Source organism: Nylanderia fulva, unplaced genomic scaffold, assembly GCF_048542155.1.
Source record: "Nylanderia fulva isolate GAGA-0341 unplaced genomic scaffold, ASM4854215v1 Scaffold13, whole genome shotgun sequence".
NCBI lineage: Eukaryota > Metazoa > Arthropoda > Insecta > Hymenoptera > Formicidae > Nylanderia > Nylanderia fulva.
In genome coordinates, this window is record NW_028189518.1 from 357,437 (window position 1) to 376,921 (window position 19,485).

At 34.6% G+C, this 19,485-nt stretch overlaps 1 protein-coding gene across 2 annotated transcripts in view; it reads left to right on the top strand.

Annotated features, from left to right (window-relative positions):
• Window positions 1-19,485, top strand: part of LOC114932587 (WD repeat-containing protein 47) — a 60,366-nt gene that overhangs the window by 16,142 nt on the left and 24,739 nt on the right. For both annotated transcript variants that reach the window (XM_029304863.2, XM_029304865.2), the window contains exons 4-6: window positions 126-477; window positions 7,305-7,415; window positions 7,794-7,866. In XM_029304863.2, the coding sequence (XP_029160696.2) occupies window positions 126-477; window positions 7,305-7,415; window positions 7,794-7,866 (536 nt within the window). The remainder of the gene's footprint in view (window positions 1-125; window positions 478-7,304; window positions 7,416-7,793; window positions 7,867-19,485) is intronic.

Here is a 19,485-nt window from a genome sequence, read left to right on the forward strand (position 1 = left end):
TTTATGATTTTAATTAATTTAGCATTAATTAGCTATATTAATTTCTGAAATTAATGAACTTGTTCTGTTAAATGAAGTTCTATAACACACATTATAAAGGCTTTTAAATCATTTCTTAATAACAGGTATGGAAGCAGACCCTTCAGCAACATCCACGCCAGAACGTAGAGTAGCTGGCAGGGAATCGCCAGCTCTCTCGACCGCCAGGAGTTCTAGAAGAGACTCTTTGGCGGAAAAGCCTACTGGAGTCGCGGCCAAAATTGCGGAACCGACCGCGATCCCGGTTAGAGCGGTGATGGCTCCTGGCGATCATCTCGAACAAAGTTACAACGGTGGCCTGTTTAAAGAGTACCAGAAGCAGAAGCAGAGATTGCAGGAAACTATTCAGCAAAAGGAAAGGGAGAGAGACGAATTAGTTAGGCAATTATCGGCGCCGTTACCGATGCAAGTAGCCGATAATAGACTGCAAGGAGAAGGGTGAGTGATTTTATTAATTTCATATTTCTCTGATATTTTATTTTTATTACGAATTGCAACAAAGTTATTCAATATATAAGATGAAGAGACATTAGTTACTGTTGGTAGAATTATTGTGGTTTTAATATTAATTTTTATCTAAAAAAATTATTTCAAAGACGGAAAAATGAAACGAATTTGCTATTCATGATTTCTATAAACTGTCAGGTAGGAATTTATTTCTAATTAATAGAATATTAAAAAATGCATAGTTAAAAAATTGTACAATAATGTTTAAAGATTCAAAATTTTTGTATTATAAAATTGCGGATTTACATAACTTAGATTAATTTAAAAAAACTTTTTTAAATTTAAATTAATTATATTAATACATAGATATATACAATCTATATCGATGAAATAACTCTGTTGCATTAAGTGCATTCAATCAAGGTGAAGTTCATTGCATTCTCTAATAGATGGCGATAGCAGAATATCTTTGTCGCATTTATTATGATAAAATATGTTCGAAGAAAAGTATAGCTTAGGTTTAGATAAATTGAAATCATAATGCGATATATCCAAGGTGATATCGATAAAAGACGTCATTTTTCGAGTAAACTGATTATTTTGACTATTTAGTATTGACTTTCCACGCTATTTATCACGCTGTTTCAATCTTATTTTTTTTACTTCTTAAAATTTTAAATTTTGACATGAGTATTATGAAATTAATTTTATTAAAAAAATTTATTGATTTAAAAATATTTGAATATTTAAATATTTATATATATAATATTCGATATACGATATATATATATATTTTTTTCATAAAATATTTGAAATAATTAAACAAAAAAATTTATTGATTCAATATCTTTAGTTAAACATATATATAAATCTGAAATTTTATTTTAATTATTTTATTTAAAAAACTAAACGGCTAAGTAAAATTAATTAGGTCATTTAGAAATTTCATAATTCTATTTTAAAGATAGGGCATAACTCAAACAGTAAAATTTTGATTAAAAAATGATTTCAAAATATGTTCAATGACATGCTGTTTCTCAATCGAGGTAATCTTCGAGAATGCGAACATTCACCGAAAGATTGAATTAAATGCGTCACAATCGAAATTAGAATTCGATCACGGTTCATTGGCATCGACCGTAACATTATGTCTGAACCGGATACCGGATACATATAAATACATGCAAAGTCATGACCCTATACAATCTCGTCCTATCTGTGATTCACGCGTATACCTCCATTATACATATTTATGGTTGCATTGTTCCATTCAAACGCGTAATTGTATTCTGTAATACATGAAACGTGCAAATTTTAGACTTAGACTTGATTTGAATTTATGTTCATTACATATGTATTTATATCAATTAAATAGCTCTGAATTTTTCACAAAAATATTGCGTTTAAAATTGAACACGATGCACATGATATAGAAAGTTCAGAAATCAAATAGTATAAATATAATATAGATCAGAAATAATATAAATTAAAGTAATATTTGCATATTGTATATGTATATATTTATGGATATCAATGCTTATATTATTTTAACATTTTATTTATATATAATTAAAATTAAAATTTTAATTTAAAATGCTTACAATTTCTAGTAGTATAAAATTAGTATTAATTATTCATTTGCAATTTATGATAGCTTTATAATTAGATTGATAGAGCTACCTTAAAATATTCGTGCATTACGGGATGTTTTCCGAGTATTTACTATTTAATCGTGTTTCTAGATAAATAGTATAAAATACATTTCCATGAACGTACCAATGAGACCGGCTAGCAGTCGCATTGACGTTTTCGAGGAATGAGTCGAGAAATTAACTCGCTCCAAAGAAGCCTCGAGTGTCAGGCACTTCGTTAGCAGCGAAATACGGCGTATTTAGACGGCGGTGTTTCGCATTCGAGATAGAGGCCAAACGGAAGCCCTTGATCCTTTAGCGAGTTCAACAAACGTAGTTATTCTTGATGATTTGCTAGATTTATTGCACGATGGGTTCCGTTTTCAATGATGAATATATAAAGTTACTCTTATATCTCGGTTTTTTTTCGAAATATTAATTGCAAAATTATTTAAAAAATTATAACAAAATTTAAAATATATATTTAAACAGTCCTTCAAAACAGAGATGTATATATTTTTTAGAAAATATTTTTTAATACTGTTGCTTTGTAAATTTATTCACAAATTTTTAATAATTAGAAAATTTTTAAATATAAATATAATATATTTAAAAATATTCTAATTACTTAAAATTAGTGAATAAATGTAAGTAAGTAACAACACAAAAAAGTATTTTCAAGAATATCTATAAAAGTCTGAAAATAAAATATACCTATTAGAAAATTGAAAGCTATTACATACGAACAACGTTGCTTGTTAAAAAATATCAGTCTTCCTATATTAATTAAATTTTCACTGATCGCAACTAAGCATTACCATATCCGGAAATATGGTAAATGTACTTTTACCGTCGATCGTTCACGGAGGTGTAACGCGTCGAATTTCTACAACGAGAAGAGAAATGACTTACTTGGTTTGTTGGAATCGAATGACGCCAAAGAGATGGATTTTCTTGACATATCAGTGAGACTTTGCGCAGTTGATTCGCAGTCACCTACTTGCGCGTATACGGCGAGATGCAGCACGTAATTAGAACGCGCGAGTGGCCGTCATTGGTAACAAACGAGGCTTTGTTGAAACATCATCGGAATACGAAGTATAATCGCGATACAGTCTCTCTCCTTCTCTCGAATTGAAGCGTCTCGTTTAACATTGAATACTGTGCAGGTGTTGTGGGTTAAAGATGAATAAAAATCTCAAGTAATCGTTTCGCGGCGATGAATTTATTTATTATATAAGTTTTAATTGCGTGTTATTGAGCGCGATTACGTAATTATATATAATTAATTTCCTTTAATGGTCTACAAACTTATGTAATAACTCATCGATGTGAAACAATTCTTTTTACAGAATAAAATATTATCAGGGATATGTTGCTTTATTTATATTCAGGAATGTCCAACTAATTGATTAATAGAAAGTGTAGAAATTTTAAATAAGTAGTATAACGCGTTGTAATTTCCCGATAAAATTATATAACTTTTAATTAATATTAATAATTAATATAATTATTAAAATTTGATAACTTTATTTAATGATTATGAAAAATAATTGTCGAATTTTTTATCGTTCAAAATTCATTGCATTGGCATATTTAAACAAAGATGTCAATTAATATTTTGTTTGATTTTTATAGCAGTATGGTTATTTCTTTTTTAAGGTAAATTGTTGTGTAGGTCATGTTCACTAATATATAGCGCATTTATAGCGATTGCATTATTAGAAATTTCCTATTTACAAAAGCTTTCTCAGTTACACATTCCGCGAACGAAGCGAGTGAAAACTCGTTGATTGCGAGCGAATAGAAAAAACTGTAGAAAGGAAAAGATGTTTAAATATCAGGAATATTATTTAATGCATTGACACCAAAATATTTCCCGTCGACAATAAGAAATCCTACGAAAATCCTACGCGCGGACGCGATTTCAAGAAAGCAGAACGGAAAAGTTCTTTGTCGATTGTATGAACAAACAACGACGATTGAAAATTCATAGGAATTCGTGTTTGTTTCTGGATGTAAGGCAGAAAGTGTAGCGATATATACGTGCAGACTGTTGTGTAAAATAGAATATAATTCGCGTGTATCACTTCAACTGCGAGAAATAACTGTGAGGCGCTCGTTTCCTATGTCTCTTGAAGCGGGACATCTGCCAGATGTTCCTTCTTGAAAGCGATTGTTCGTGCGATTGTACTTACTGTTCTTTCTCTCGAAAGTTATTCAATGCAACCGAAAGTAGTAGATTGTTGAAAAAATTTTATTAACATTGATCTTCTCTCTTACATTTAAACAAATGTGCATTTATGTATTTTATCGTAAGATTTTCGAATATAATGTTGGGTTTTAAATATCTTTATTTGAAAGTATTTAATTTTTCCAAATTTATTAAAAAGCAAATGACAATTTAAATACTTTTAATATCGTAAAAATGATTATATCGCTTTAGATATCAATGAAAAATTCTGAAATAATTCGTCCAATGTCTTTAATATGATATTCGTCAGATTTGAATAAGCTATATTGAAATCGGATTTTTGACGTGACCTTGTTACTTAATCGTATAACGTCTCCTATAGCGTAATTTCCGCTCGCCTCTAATCGCACTCGATTGCTCTTTTCCTTAACTTTCTATTGATTAAAATGCGCGAAAGAGAGCGAAAGATATCGACACGCTATTTTACTCGTGAAAATAACGGGCTGGGTGCGTTTTTCCTCTTATCCTCCACCTATCTCCGCATTTGCGTTTTGCGAGCTCTTCCTTTAAAGAGCTCGCAAAACTTTCTACGCTTCTCGCCGCCCGCTCCAGCGACAGCTGATCGCCGGGAATGCACCGCGTGTAAACCCACAAAACCGCCGCGCGCGAATCAAAGCGGCCCCTGATAGGCTTTGTTATTGCTCCGGAGCGGAGTCGGAGCCGACAGCTCGGACGAGCTCACTCAGTCAGAGTCGCGGACGCCACCGTCGTCGGATCTCCTAGTCGGCCAGCATCCAGTCCGGAATCGTCTGCAATTGCAACTGTGCCTCTGTGCAACAAACATACCGTTCGCATCTCTCGGGCGCGAATTCCGCGGCTTCCTGAGCGGTCAAGTCGGACCTGTTTTTTTTTTTTTTTTTCGTGCGTTTTGCAGTGCCGAGAGTTTGATCGCCAATATAAGTGCGTCCGATTTAGTAGTGCGAGAGAGAGAGACTCTTCCGACTCGCATTCGTTGGCGGAGTCGCTCGCGCGAAGGGAGTCTCTCGTGATGAAGGTGTGAAGTCGCGATTTGCGACGGCGAGGAAGCATGATTTATCACAAACCGACGACGCCGCGATTCCGTATCGCTGAACGGATCTGCGTAGAGTCTCCTAACAATCGGCCAATTTATAGTAAACAAAACAGTCACAGCAGCACGTGCAGCCTCAAGAGCGTCAGTTCCACACCGCCATGCATAAGCCGGTAAATATTGCGTGTAATTCGCTGATATTTGCCGTTATATCGTTATTTTATAGAATTAGACACTCCAGTGATTCGAACAATATTCAATAAATTATCTTGAAATTTTAATCTCAGAAATTTAGTAAAACTCAAAGATAAGTCACAGTTTCAATATTTCGCATTTTATTATAATTCAATTTTAATTTAACATTTAACATCGAGAAGTAATATTTAAAAAATTGTCTGAAATAATTCATGCTCGGATATATTTAGGGCTGCCAATTGAATAGTTTGAAATCTTGTCTAAAAATAACGAGCTTTAAATATATCTGCTTGTGTGTATAGCTTATTCAAGAAATAATTTTGAAATATTTAATAATAATACAACATTCGAGAAATCACGCGATTTTTAAGTTGGTAAATGATAAATGTAATTTATGCGATATTATATTAATTTCTTAATTCATTAAATATGTTAATAAAGAACAGAAATAGTAAGTATACTTAGTGATTCTAAATATTAACTATACCGTCACGATTTCCACGAATATTTAATGTTAGATTGTTGTACTGTATAATAAGAGAACCGCGCGCACTTAAAGTAAAAACTTGAAATTGCATTAAGAGCTCATGTCGCATCGGAAAACGTTACCTCGATTGAGAACGCAGCACGCGCCATGATGCAGCGCGATTTTGTATAACGGTAACGAAAACTGAGCCATGATCGACTGGAGATTGTTTCAGTCAGCGATTTACAGAATATGTCGGTAAATCAAACCGTTATATCCAAAAATTTGACAGCTGTTTCATACGTCAAAAGCTATCATACGGGAGCAATGGGATCTCTGGTTTGCTTTTAGGCAACGTGAATAATTATATTACTTTGTATATAACTAATAAAAAGTACGAGATTTCGAGAAAATTAAGACATCAGTTTTCTTTTTGCAAAATTTACATACATTTAACTTCAGAATGAATAGAGCATTTCGCGAATTCACACGCTACTTATCTATAAATCATTTAAGAGATTCTTAATCCCTTGCATATGCATCGGAAGGTGCAAGTTCTCGAAGAGGTCGAGACAACTATGTTAAAAGTCGGAGGATGATAAGGAATCCCGATAAATCACGTCTCGCTTGAATAATCGAGGAGGTTTCGCGATTTCTCGGGCTTCTTTATTTCTGTTTGATGTACGAAAATCGCGGTCATGGTTCATTCCCAGGCCCATTCTTCAGAAGCGCAAAAGAATAAATGCTTTAAGAGGATATAGCGAATTATCTCATAATGATTGATAGAGAAAGTCTTTGTATTCTAAGAAGTAGGAAGGAATTATCTATAATAATTTAATGTTACAGCAAGAAAATATTTTTATTTTCTCAAACAATATATGTATATTATTTTATATGTAAATTCCGATAATTTACACGCAATTTACTTTTATTTTATCATTTGTCTTGAAAGTTATCCATGTATTTCGAATTTTTTCTGGACAAAAGTTAATTTTCGAGCTTACATACGTGTATTTAGCAATTATACGGAGTTATTGCGTGTAACATGTGATCGTATGTTGGATTTACGCCGGTTTGACAGCATGATTGCTCGGGATGGAAAATGTCAACAGAAACGGGAGGGACGGGGGTTAATAAGTGACAGACGCGATTGTAGCAGTTCCGGCTGTAAATTCCTCACGCTTTTAAGAGAATTTATGATCGCGTGTTACGAGACTTGACTGCCATCCAGAATTATCGTTCCATCCATTCTGACATTTGCAGCATAAAGCAGCCGTTGAGTAGCAAAGGACCATCGCCGGTTCACACGAGTACACCTGTCCGGTCTGGAATCCAGTCACCGAAGCCTACAATCAATGGATCAGACCCAGTCGCGTAAGTTTTCACATGCATCGTCGTTAAAATCTTCCTATAATCCTGTCGTGAAGCGTAAAGTGAAAATTTATGGCCTCTGTCAGAGGCGTTGCGTCATTTAATATATCGGTAGTGCTTTATAGTGAATGGCTTTCTTTCCGATCTCCCGCGGCGCTAAATTTTTAATTTTTTTTCCACTTTTTTACTTTCTCATATTTTGTGTTTCTTAATGAATATATTTAATTTTTGTTATTTTTTATTATTGTATTTTTCTTACAAGTCCATATATATTTATTTTATCTTTCTCTTTTTTTATATATTACATATTTATATCTTTCTATTTTTATCATATATTGTGCAATTTTTTAATTTTACAACGTGAATATTTAATTGTTACAGAAGGCAAAATTCGATGTCAGGCGGTTATGACTCAAGGGTGTCGGAGGGACATTATGATATCATCAAATCAAAGGTAAGTCAATTGCTAAATATTGCGTCATGTTGCTTTTTGCAACACTATTTTCTATTCACGAATCTCTTGCTACTCTTATTTCCAAGAGTGTAATATTGCATTTATTACGTTAAATATTATTTAATATGCTAAAATTATTCATTCGATTATCATGGGCATAAATCGATGCATCGCATCGCTTCAACTTATATGATCATTTTGTCACCATATTTATCATAATATTGCCACATCGTTATAAAAATTGCACAGTAACTCGTCGCTAACGCAAACTTTCTAAATATCCGTCCTTCTTTATTTCCGTAGACTTTGACGTAAAACCTATAACCCGTTTATATAGTATGTCGTTCACTAGAGAAACCGGCTTTCGCACACATTTTCCGCGAATCGATTGAAATACCGGCCGCGTAAAGTCATTCTACGTCTCCCTGTGTTTACTGTTTCCGGTGTAAAAAATGTTAAGCTTGTTACCGCACCCTCTGTATTTTTGCGTTGAGCAAGAGTTTTATGTTCAATAGAAAAGATTGGTGTATCAATAAATATCGCATATAAATCTGAATATTCGTGATTAAGGATTGTCCAATTTTTTTAATATGTTGAAATTATTGAAAACTTATAATTATCTTACTTTATAAATTGGATATCACAAAATAAAACATTTTTCATGCATATACATATATAACAGATAGTATTTTTTAATAGATTATTTCGACAAACGCGCGTTATTAAAATTTTGGAATTTATGATCTCTTATAAACTGATACGAATTTTTAATTGTTAACAAGAAATATATAGATCCTCCATCTTATTGCCAATTAGATGTATTCATGGCTTCATGCTCTTCTCGTTATTGATTAGTCGTGGCTATTAAGAAATTGTCAATTAAACATCGTAATTGCCTCAACTGTCAATTAATTAGAGGATAATCTTTCTTATCCTCTTTTTTGACTAGATGGAACTTATTCCTTGTGTCACACTTTTTATTATATTCTGTTTATCTATCTATTTTCTCTATTGAAGCGTATTTTGGTATCGAACATTTGATGATTTTTTTAAGTATATGTTATTAATACGTAATACTATGTAAATTTTTTTATATTGCTTTAAAATCTATGTACAATATTGATATAAATTTTCTCATTTTTGATACTGCGATTTATTGTGTGAATGTTGTCTTTTGAATACGAGATATTCGATTCACGTCCATACGCAATATGAAATTGTACGTTTCCGCGCGATATAATACAACAATAGCGTGGTGTTAGCCAAAAATTTGCATATCAATTGCCGTTTCTATCCTCGACATGTCGGATACGTAGTGATGAAAAAGAGCCAAAAATAACGGCTTATTTACTACGAATATATAAAAGTAACAAATGAATAAGTGAGTCAACGTACAGCTACAAATTTCCGCGAATGTGACTTTTCGAAGGAATAATGACGAATGTTTACATTTTACTTCTATTTATATCATATTTTTCTTTTATCCTTGCACCGCGAGGGTATGTATATTATTTCTTTGCTGTCTGTTTAAATCTTGAAAATAAAAATACATAGAGCATGACTGAAGAATTCATATGAGAAACTGATTTCAAATCATTTACACTTTTAATAATTTCACTCTTTTATTTAAAAAACAATTTTATAACGCGCGGATTTTGATAATTTTTTCTTTTGTAAAAGAGAAAATTATTAAAGATATATAAATGATTCGAAATCGGTTTCTTATATATGAATGACTAACTGCATTGATGAGAGAAGCAACTTTATGATCAAGCAATAATTAAATGATAAGATCAAAAAGTTTATCTTTTCGCAAAAGAAGCATTAAATGCTCTGAAATAGCGGCCTCGATATCGACACGATTGCATTATGTAACGTAATAATTCCGCGGAAGTGTCGTGACGTCAGCTAGGTGTGGGTAAGCTCGGTGGCTATAAACAATGCGTTTTATTAATTCCCGGTCATCACCTGACTTCTTAAACATCCAAGATGAATTATTACGATTCCGGCTTCCTTTGATGTGTATTTATCAATTTTTTTCCGCTGCCAGATCTTACTTTAGACCATTTATTTGTCATTTATGAGCTGCGAGAGGACCTGGTTGGTCCAAGCTACGCGCATTTTTTCTTTCATTCGCACATAGAAAACGCGATGCATCGTCAGCAACAACGGTGCAATATATCAAACTGTCGGAGAACAGCGGAAGTTGCGGTAAACTATAACGAAGATTGAAACGTTGTGTTTCCATAAGTGTGTCGCAACTTACCGGTTCTTCAGTTTCATCCGTTTGTCTTTGTACGATCGATCTAACGAATTGCGAATCGCCTATGAAAGTTCATGTTGACATCGCGGAACATTCATTCGCGTTCTACATTCGCCAGTCTTGTACGCATCTAAGATTTTTGCGTCATAAATGCAACAGCGTGTGCTCGATTCTCGAATTAATAAAGATAACAGTTGCAGGCGGTTTCTCTTTAGTGAAAATTTAATTATTCATTCAAGAGACTACACGTCTCAATATTATATTCTCACAACAGCTGACTTTTTACATTTTAATTTACTCAAGTTTTAATATTATTTGAACACAATTATTGTTTTTTAATATAATGGTTTTAATTTAAAATTAATTTGGGAAGTAGATTCTTTCCGCGTAAAATCAATAACGCGGTTCATGAATAACGCAATAATCTGACGAGACCTTTGAACACCTACACTCGAAATTCTAATGCCCATTCTCGTCTGATGTTGAACGCTAATGACGCAGCCGCGGAATGCAAATGCACGTAAATACATATACGTAAGAGCGAGATGTTATCATCGTGCTGCCGCGTACACAATTAGAAGATCGCGCAATTAGCGCATCGCGTTATTGACAAAAATGGCATTCCGTGGGCGCTCTTCCGAGATTTTTCGAGCGTCATCCCACAATTACGACTTCACGGTCGTTAGTATTTATAAGAGAAAAGCCATGAAATAAAGTCGAGTATTTTTTTTTTAAATTAGACGAGTAGACTAATCGCACGAGTCGTAAGTACGAGCGTACGTGCTCTTCCAAAATTTTCAACCTTTGACAAACATAATACGTAAACACTCACGATTGTAACGTGACACGAGTGTTTGTGCAAGCGTGTCGCTTTTTCAAGGGGGTATACCCTTTCCTGACGTATGCAGTCGCTATTTATCTTCGGCCGTCAAGGTGAACGGGCCACCACTTCTTCGTGTAGGTGTCAAAGAGAAGCCGGGTAACTCGATAACCCGCAAACATACGAGCGTTTCCTTCTTACAATACGTGACTTGCAACCGAGTGGCGGTTGCAATTTGCGCGATAAAATTTTACGATTGCGGCACTATATTCCGCGACGGTTCTATTCTCCAAAGGATGAACATACATCAGATCGTATCTCATGATATATTAAGTGCAACATCCTTCAAAGAGGTTACATTGTAGATTGCATTTTAAAGATTATATTTTAAAAAATACGATAAAATATAAAGTAAAATAATATAAAATAAAATATTAATTACATAAAATATAAAAATATGTATATAATATTTATATAGGATATAAATTAAAAAATATAGATATTTTTATGTGATTAACAATTTATATTTTGTAGCAACTTTATTAATTCAATTATTCATATATTTAATAATTTTTTTTTTCAAATAAATTATTTTCGTGTGCAATCATAAATTAACTCGCTTTTATATATAGAGTGTTGAATTTATAGCATTGCAGTTTTAATTTATAAAAATTTTATTTGCGTAACGGTATGCAAATGCAGGTGCAATCTAATCCATGCATGTTGTCTCTGTCTGGTATGCAACGCAATTGCAGCTCCATCTTGATGGATATATGAAAGAATGTTTCTACACATTCGCTGAAGAGATACCATTCTCTTAAATCTCCTCGGCCTTCCCGTTAATCAAGAGTAGATGGCGCCAGTCAATTACAGTTACTAATAAAAGCATTCTAAAATAAGCGTAATTAATCATATATTTGATGATGAATTCTATATGAAAAAAGAAAATCTTTTTGTTTTCCAACTTTATTCGATAAAAACATAATTAACTTTGAATTTGTATTTCATATTGAGATTTTATTTAAAAAATTTAAATAATAAGAATATAATAAAAATTTATTATTTTTAAATAAAATATAATATATAAAACGCACTTTATATTTTAAACAAATTATTTTTTTATTTTTGCGGTTTTCTGTTTTATCTGTATATGTTCTCTTGGATTATATATTTTATAAATTGATGTTTATTTGTTTTAGTTTTTAACAAGCAGTTTATGACATTTCTATAATTGGTCTGGGTTTTTTATATGTGATACTCTTTTTCCCTGAAAGGTATGCGAACCGGTGTTTGCATGAATGAGTCATTTGCCATTCTAGTTCGCAGCAATTTGCAACACAAATGTTTTCTTCTTGCACATCCAGATGAGGCATTCAGCATTGCTGATAAAGATCAAAATCGTACACCTCGCCAAAAAGAGATGTTTAACCAGCTTAAGCTCTTATTTCAAGATTGCGATTTATATTTTATTCCATGACGTATTATAACTGTACTATATTTATGACCCAGTTTAATGAAGTGTTACACGTTCGATTAATTGCGCGGAGGAAATATTAGTACTTATAATTTAATTGCACTATGTTTAATATAAATGATTTTTTTTTTAATTCTACTTATTTGGTTTTTTATCTGTTTAACCTTGCTCCAAACGTTTAAGAAATAATTGCTCTATAATTTTCTCTTCTTTACTCGACCAATTAATTATCTTAGGATTACAAAGATTTTGCATATGATACATTGTGTATATATACATATATATATTTTTCAAACATTTACTATGTAATTTATGATTTTTTCAAAATCACACTTTGAACGCGAACGTATTCGCTCTTTTCCTCAATTGCGGAGGAAAGTTTTATCGAAGATATATTGAATTTAATCCCTTGTCAAGATTTTTGACATATTACCGTTGTGGGCGCGAAAATCGCGACAGTGCAGAGTTCATCGATTTGTGATGTATCGAGCATCGTCGCGGTGACAAACCGGGTCTGATAATCGCGCTTTCGTTGGTGACCTGATTCGACCAGGGTCATATCGATGGCTCTTTCGCAGTTTCTCGCGACAAACCAAACCCATAAGGTTTGACCTAATATGGATACTTCGCCTTTGAACGAATGGCATACACACACACACATACATCCACAAATATCGGGTCTGGTGGGGATCTCTGCATGACGGAGAGCTCCTTCGAGAGGCATCGGGTCTCTCACGTATCGCGGTACCCCAGTACCTCATCGGACGTGTATTACGACGCACACGCGTTTCCATACGAGTCAGGATCGCGATCCCATCACGTTGCGCGCATGCCGGTCGCTTAACGAACCGCGAAGGTAGGACCGAAAAAAATACCCGGTCCCTTCACTCTGGTGTCGAATTGTAGGTGAGTACGGAAGCGTGTCGAATGGATCGGACATCGGAGAATTAAATTTATCTCGTGACACCATCTTCACGTGACGTTGTAACGTTGACTTTTTAGCGATTCCATATATAAAATTGTTAACAAGGCACAATATACAGGAGCAATTGTCAACGCTAAAGTATAATTAGAAAATTATAATTAGAGGGAGGTTGTAAATTAGATATGCTTTGAAAAATTTTGGAAAAAAGACGATGAACAGTGTGGAAATTTCTTCTGTTATGGAATAATAATTTGAAGCACTTGAAAGATTATTGCTATTACGGTTATGCGGAAGTATTATCGTATTACGACGGAATACATGGTCGATGAGCATTAGGATCAAGACGAGCTATCTACCGTCTTGACTTATCGAGAGGTGTTTCTGCGAGCTAATTAGCATCCTGTAGCCGTAAAAGTCACTAAGCGAAACAATTCCGAACAAATTCCTGCGTAAGTGTTCGGAGCAATTATGTGATGCATATGAGCGAGGCGCGGAATCTTTGGACTTGCAGGGTCGGATGTTAGACACTTCCGAGAATATAAATCCAAAAAGAATTGGAGAACGAGACAGTGATCTCTAATTGATTTCACGAGAAGCGAGCGTTTTCTCTTTGAAATTGCACGATGTCGACGCATCAACAAGCGGCCATACGTCGCCTCGAGGAGCTCTTCAGGGACGTCAAGTTGGATCAACTGCACAATAATCCCGAGTTGATCAAGCACGAGATCAAGATCGACAAGTGTTGCGAAGTGCACGGCAAACACGCCAAGGAGAATTGCTGGACTCGTAGAGGATCTTTCGGCACCACGAGCAGAAAGGATTCCTTCGCGCGCCACGACGTTTACAATTATTCCGCCACGTCTCCCAGAAGGGGCTCCCTCGGGATGCCGATGTCGCCGCCCAAGAAAGAGTTGCACCCTTCGACTTTCCCGAGCACTCTCAGGAAGAATCCTTTGGGCTCGTCTATGAGCGCCATCAACAACACCAGGAAGGACATTTTTTCGCACACCATCGGCGCCTCGCCTCTGCGAAGAGACCCCATTGGTCGCTCCATGGGTTGCCTGAGAAAGGACACCACGTTCAATTACAATTCGCCTCTGAGACGAGATTACGTGGCCAAATCGATGACGAATCTTCAGCGGCCGGCGACGACGCGACGCGATCCTGCCTCCCCGAATTTAGCCAGTCTGTTCGTCACTTCCGGGGATTATCGCGCGAATATGAGATCTGGACTTGGCTCGTCGAACGGGAACCTGAGGAGCTGCTTGGCCGGCTTGAGCGGAAACGCGAAGGGCAACTTGAACGTGACTCTGAGCGACGAGCCGTCGTCGACGACTTCGGGCAGCCTGAAAAAGCCGGCGATGCCGCTTTCTAGTGGCCGAAGGGGCTCGTACGATCGGCGACGGCTCTCGACGGATTCTCTGGATAACTTGAAGAGAAACTCGTGGGATCCGGGTCGCAGAGGCTCCTCGGGCTCCTCGGGCGGATGGGACGATCCGATTTGGGAGGAAGGAAGCTTCGCTGCCCAGGTAATGACGAGTTCTGTTTACCCGTCTCGAGTAAGAAAGAGAGAGAATCATGTGAAAGGCCGATGATGCCATCGATAAATAGAAGAGCTAAGTTGTGTGTGCGCTGTAATATCGCTTCTATAATCGTGATTGTATAGATAGGATTATGAAAGTCGATCAGCGAATGTCGTCGTTCGCGTGAAAAGGATTTGTACGAGTCAAACTATTATTGCCGCGATATAAAGCTAGGGATCTCATTAGTCCGAGACTGATGGATATGAAATATGTTTCTGTTGTTCCTGTAAATGCGTCTTGAATTGTTTTTCATTCCCACGAGTGACAGGAGAAAATGTGTCGGCTTGTTGGCTGGAGAAAACCGACCGGATTGTTACACGGGAACGAATAAAAATTTATCAGTCCTTGTTAAGGCGATCCTACGCTAGTACAACTCGCATTAACGCGTGGGAAATACCGGGATCCGTTAATGCGTACGCTAAATATTGGGTTGCTGTCGAGATATGGAATGTATTTACTGGAACAGTTATGTGGTGTAATCCACTCTTCGGCATTGTAGCGACTGTAATTTGCGTAGAAAGTGGGAGAAAACCTGTCGAATTTCGCAGATTAATCGCACGACGGTGTGGTTCAAATTTATAATTTTCATTTATATTCCTATGGAGGGAGGGATACAAAATTGTGCCATTAGCACATTAGCATGAATAAATATATTATGAAGTCATTTTTATATAATTTATAGCGTCAACATTTATCGAAATTATATGCATTTTAATATCTGCTGCTATATTTGCATATGCAATTTTTTCAACAATTTTATTTATATCGAAGCATTTTCTTCCCTTCTTGTTTGTATTATTAAATGACTTCGAGTTTCATCGGTCAGATTAATTTCATGTTACATCGAGGGGGTCAAACATTTCTGGCACGTGCTTACGTCACCGACATGCCTTGCATGGTATGAGAGTGTCGCGTTAGTCATCGAGACGTTATGATACTCCAGCTAACAAATAAGGGAAATACATCACTGCTCCATTCGCTCAGGCCTCTACATTTATCTAAGATCTATTTATTCTCCTAGAATTACGCACACACATTAATCGTATTTTATTTTTTAATAATCAATCATACGATAAATTATGCTAACTGATAAATCACTCTCTCTTAAATGATAGAGTTAATATCAATTATATATATCGTATATAAGTATTTATTATTTTATTCAAAAATTATGCAATTAAAAAAGTGTCAACATGTGCTGCATGATTTATGAATCTATTTGGACTATATTTTGTTCAAGAAAAATTATATTTTTTTATACAATCAGTAACACATTTTTTTCTATAAATTAATATTTTTGATCATGAAAATAAGAAAAACGAATCTATAAGATTCTATTATGTGGTTCACGTGTGGCAAGTGATAGATAAAAAATGTTTTATAGTCGACTGCCGTTATTTCACCTTTGTTCGGCAAACGTTGGCTCTTACATTGTTACGGTACAACATGTGTTCTCTCTGGTTATTTGCCCTGTAGGCTATGGTTCTGCGCATTTCCTGAAACAAGCTCCCCGCAAAAAAGAGAAAAGGGGAGGTACATGCAACCTACGCACAGTGTTCGGCCCTGAGCGGTAGCCTACGCGCTTCCATCAGTGAGATTGATAGTTTACATTTTTGCGGATGGAACCTCTCTCCTGTTCTCTGCTTCCTTTTTCTATGCTCGGTTTTTCTATATAATACAAGAGTTACACGAGATTCACGTCGGCGGACTCGATATGGTCGCTTCCGAATACGAGAATTTTAAATCACCTTATTGCATCACTAAATTTATCATGAGAGAATTTATACATTTTAAATTTGTTCTCAATTTTTTTATTACATTCCATATATATGAAATGCATTTTCAATTTTTTTTTCACTAGGCTCATTCATTTTACAATATATTTTCGTATCATTTTAAATGGTTGTCATGCATATTTTTATTACTCTCTTAGTCACACACGAAATATGCAGCGTTGGGATTCTACGTGGGGTGCCGAAATTCCTGAATCCGGTCTGCGGCGCACGTGCTTTCATGCACGATGCGCTTTACCTACATGCGACTTCACGGTCGGCGAGCACGCGCGATTTTCCGCGTGTCATACGGCTCCGGAACGGTTCTGTCCCACGGTACGGCGACATCCGAGATGATTGACCGATCGTCGTCGGTACCGTTATCAAAAATTGACGTTTATTGGCACACAAAACCGACCAAAATTGACCCGCGGAAATAAGGATGCTTTGCGTGTCACCCCGATACTGCGATAGTTTCTAGCGATCGTTGACCGGAAACGAGCAACTAGGATTGAATTGTAATATAATTTTGCCGAGCGAAAACTGACTACACATAAAAATTAGAGCCGATTTAAAATCATTAATTTTCAACTTCGATGATTTAGATATCGTGCAGCGCTGATAGCAAAGAGCTTAACAAGAACACGCGAGAGCACTTTAAATTATCTGCGGAGAGGAACATAAGTGCAGGATACTTAAAATGACGTTTTTTCGCACAACAAAGAGATTAGTTATCAAAGGTTGAAAGTATAAAACTAATCTTGAGATATGTCAATAACAATTAATGACAATGATATTTTGAACTATTTCTGTAATGGTTCATTCAGAGAATTATTTAAGTCTCAAGTACATGCTTATATATTGATGTAAAAGTATTTAAGAAAATTTCTATAAATAAATATTGATTTGATAATATTATTATTTTTAGAAATTAACATTTGGCGAGAGATTTTTTGAAATTCAAATTTGTCTGTTCTGGACACAAATATATCGTGTAAATATTAATTTACGAAAGTCATTGACGCGATCGATTTAATGGAGGAGTAGGTTTTAGGTGCAGGTTTTCAAATTGTCGGAACAATTTGTTGAAGATATCCGAATTTGCGAGTTTTTAAAAAAGTCTTTTGAAGAGAATTGAATGTTTAATTCGATTAATTTAATATGGTTGTTTACTCTGTTATTCACTTGTTAGACGTGTAGTTATTTATCACCGGTGTTAATTTTCAAAAAGTTCGAATGTAATTTTATTATTTATTTTAAAAGATACCGCACTTTTTAATTGAATTATGCGAAAACTTTTTTATGTCGAAAAAAAATTGTTCCCATATCTGGAGAAGAGTCGAGTGAACTCTGAAATTCTCTTGAATAGTTCGACAAATTCTTTGAAGTTTTAGGTGAAAAATTTGCCTGAAAAGTACTTTACGTGTAAATATTTTTTAAAAATTAATTAGAACCGCCAAATAAAAAAAATTTATATACGATTTTTTTATACAATAAACAATTATAAAATCATTCAAAATTGTTAAAAATTTGTTGCATGCAAACAGATTATAAAGATCTCTTGTATATAACGAGTATCATATTTATTCTACAATTAAAAAAAAGTGATAGCTCTTGGCATATTTATCTTAATCGTAATATTTTTCTGTTTTTGTTATCAATAGCAAATATAATTAAAATGATATAAATAAATGGTGTATCGAGGCTCCTATACTCATTTAAATTCGTGCAGTAATAGAAGCGACGAGAAAAATATTTGCGTGGTTAGTGAATCCGTTTGTTTTGTACACGAATGAAAAAGCGCTTTATTATCTGTTTTTAGTATGTAAATCAGATTTACCGATGTTTACAGTTCACTTGTTTAAATATAATTTTGACGTTTTAATTTGCTGTTGAAAATTCTTTCTATAAATATTAATATTATTTTTACAAATATATAATATTATTCACTGTTAATTAAACATCTTCATGCATAGTTGTAGCTAAATTGTAAAGTGTATATATCGAGATGTATTTAAATTTGCCTTTTGAACATATAATAGATGATTTGCGATCCGATAAACAATCTTGCAATTCAATCTCGTGTACAAATGTCTCGAGAAAGCATGAGATCTTGTGCTCGCGTCACGTACGAGCTTCGAGACTTGTCGAAACACAATGCAAGGAAATCTGCGCGACATAAAATGTTTTTTAATTTGGTGAAAGTCTTCAATGTTACAATCATTCGTTCATCTTGTATTTTAGTGAAATCGAGCGTACCTTTCTTCGCGACACATGACCTTTTTGCTGGTAACGTAAATCGTGGTCTGTTAGAATCATCCTTGAACATTCTCTTTGCCAAGTGAAACAATCTGGTTGCATTTGCTTAAGGCATTACGATAAGACGTCGTTAAATCATTCGGAACAAATACATCCATCACTTGTTTAATATTAATCGATTTTTAATATGTCTCTCTTATATAAGTTGAATTATTTGTAACGTTATGTTTTTCTTCGAAAGAATTGGAGTAAAAAATATTAAAATCTTTAAAAAATCATACAATTAATTTTATGATCAAACGTTCATGAGTTTCTCCCCGAAGCTAAAGATATAAATAAGAATTACGTGAATAATTGATTTAATAGGAAACTGAATAAAGATTTTTTTGTTGCAATGGTCGGCTCTTACATGCAATAAAATTAGACGCACGCTATTCTTTTCGTCATCAGTAATATAACTTGCTGGTCAGTCGGATTTCCATATATGGTATGATCCGTGTGGGTCGTCGTTGCACTTTTACGC